Consider the following 1,649-nt stretch of genomic DNA (forward strand, 5'->3'; position numbering starts at 1 on the left):
AGCACGCTGCACGCCAGCGAGCCACCCAGCGTCAACATGATGTGCCGTGCAGCCCGGGCGCTGCTCGCCATGGCGAGGGCAGAGGACTGCCGGACGCAGTTCGTGCTGCACGAGAGCCGCCTGCTGGACGTCTCGCTGGCGCCCGCGCTCGATGCGTCCGTGGCGGCCGTCATGTGCGAAGTACTCTTTAAAATCGGGCGCTCGTGACACGAACACGGCTCCGATTCTATTTTTTATTTAAAGAACAGGAATGTTTTTACGTACAAATGAATATATAGAGAGAATATAAATATATCGGCTCCATCCGCAGAAATGTTTATTTGGGATTTTTAAGTAATTTTAATACAGATGATAAAACTATTTAATACTTGTATTTTTAATTTTTTTAATTCTTTCGTCCGTTTGTTTAGTTTTAACCAAAGTGTGAAGGTCAAAGTCTCGGCTTCTTTCTGTTTCCTGGGGGGGGGGGGGCGAGGTCAGAGGTATTTAAACGGTGACACGTGTCGTAGATAGGCGTCTTTATTTTTTTTTTTATTCTCACGACGGAGGAAACACTGATGTTCAGTCCCGTACTTTGTAGGGATGCACCGAATCAAGATTTTTGGGGTTCGGCCGAATACCGAATCCACTGGTTAAGATTCTGCCGAATCCTCCTCCCATCCTCAGTCCATGAACACAGTTAATGGACCAGAGTCTGGTAGGACCAGGCTAATGGACCAGAGTCTGGTAGGACCAGGCTAGTGGACCAGAGTCTGGTAGAACCAGGCTAGTGTACCAGAGTCTGGTAGGACCAGGCTAGTGTACCAGAGTCTGGTAGGACCAGGCTAGTGGACCAGAGTCTGGTAGGACCAGGCTAGTGGACCAGAGTCTGGTAGGACCAGGCTAGAATCCTGAATCCCCTGGTTGAGATTCTGCTGAATCCTCGTCCCATCTTCAGTCCATGAACACAGTAAACTCATTAATGAAGTCAACAACGTCCACAGCCTCTAAAATAGTTAAATGTAACAACTTAATGTTGAATTCACATCGTAGGAAAGCACATCGCTATCGCCAGATGAGTGACAACTTTGTTTGGCAAATTTCCGCTAACCAGTGTATGATGAAGGCATGTTGGGGGGTGAAATTAGAAAGCTAACGTTAGCTAACGAGCAGCAGCCGGCCGCTCCCTCTGTAGAGAGGACAGCTGACAGCCCCGGAGAGGCACTGTCTGGTTAACACCAGTTTTTAGCTGTGACCAGGGTTCCAAATTAGCACCATCTACCAGCGAAATGCTGGTAAAATAGGCAAGTGGCTGGTAGATTTGCTACTCTCACCAGCCAAAAAAACAATGGTACTCTATTGAGTGGCTGGTGAAATGTGAACATTGACTAGCCATTTGGCTGGTGGACCAAAAAGTTAATTTTGAACCCTGACTGTGACTGTCCTTCCTTTGCCGTACCTGAAGTTGCTGCATTCTGGCTGCTGTCTGTAGATTCCTTCATCACAACTCGTATTCTTCCAGATGTTTCCTACCAGATGTTGTAACAGCGGTGATGTTGTGTATAGTTTAGGGTCCTCGCCACCACCAGACTAATCAGCATTGCAGATTGAACATGTAGCTGGACTTGAATGGCCTTCTTTTGACTGAAAGTTCTGCCAAACTACACTTT

General features: G+C 47.3%; 1 protein-coding gene across 1 annotated transcript in view; it reads left to right on the forward strand.

Annotated features, from left to right (window-relative positions):
- LOC116061229 (AT-rich interactive domain-containing protein 1B-like) overlaps positions 1 to 213 on the forward strand; it is a gene marked incomplete at its 5' end in the record, with an annotated part of 48,824 nt that extends 48,611 nt beyond the window's left edge. Inside the window, 1 exon segment of the mRNA XM_031315275.2 lies at positions 1 to 213. This exon segment is cut by the window's left edge and continues 547 nt beyond it. Within this exon segment, the coding sequence (XP_031171135.2) occupies positions 1 to 207 (207 nt within the window).
- Positions 214 to 1,649: the final 1,436 nt, after the last annotated feature.

This window comes from Sander lucioperca, chromosome 19 (assembly GCF_008315115.2).
Source record: "Sander lucioperca isolate FBNREF2018 chromosome 19, SLUC_FBN_1.2, whole genome shotgun sequence".
NCBI classification, from domain to species: Eukaryota; Metazoa; Chordata; class Actinopteri; order Perciformes; family Percidae; genus Sander; species Sander lucioperca.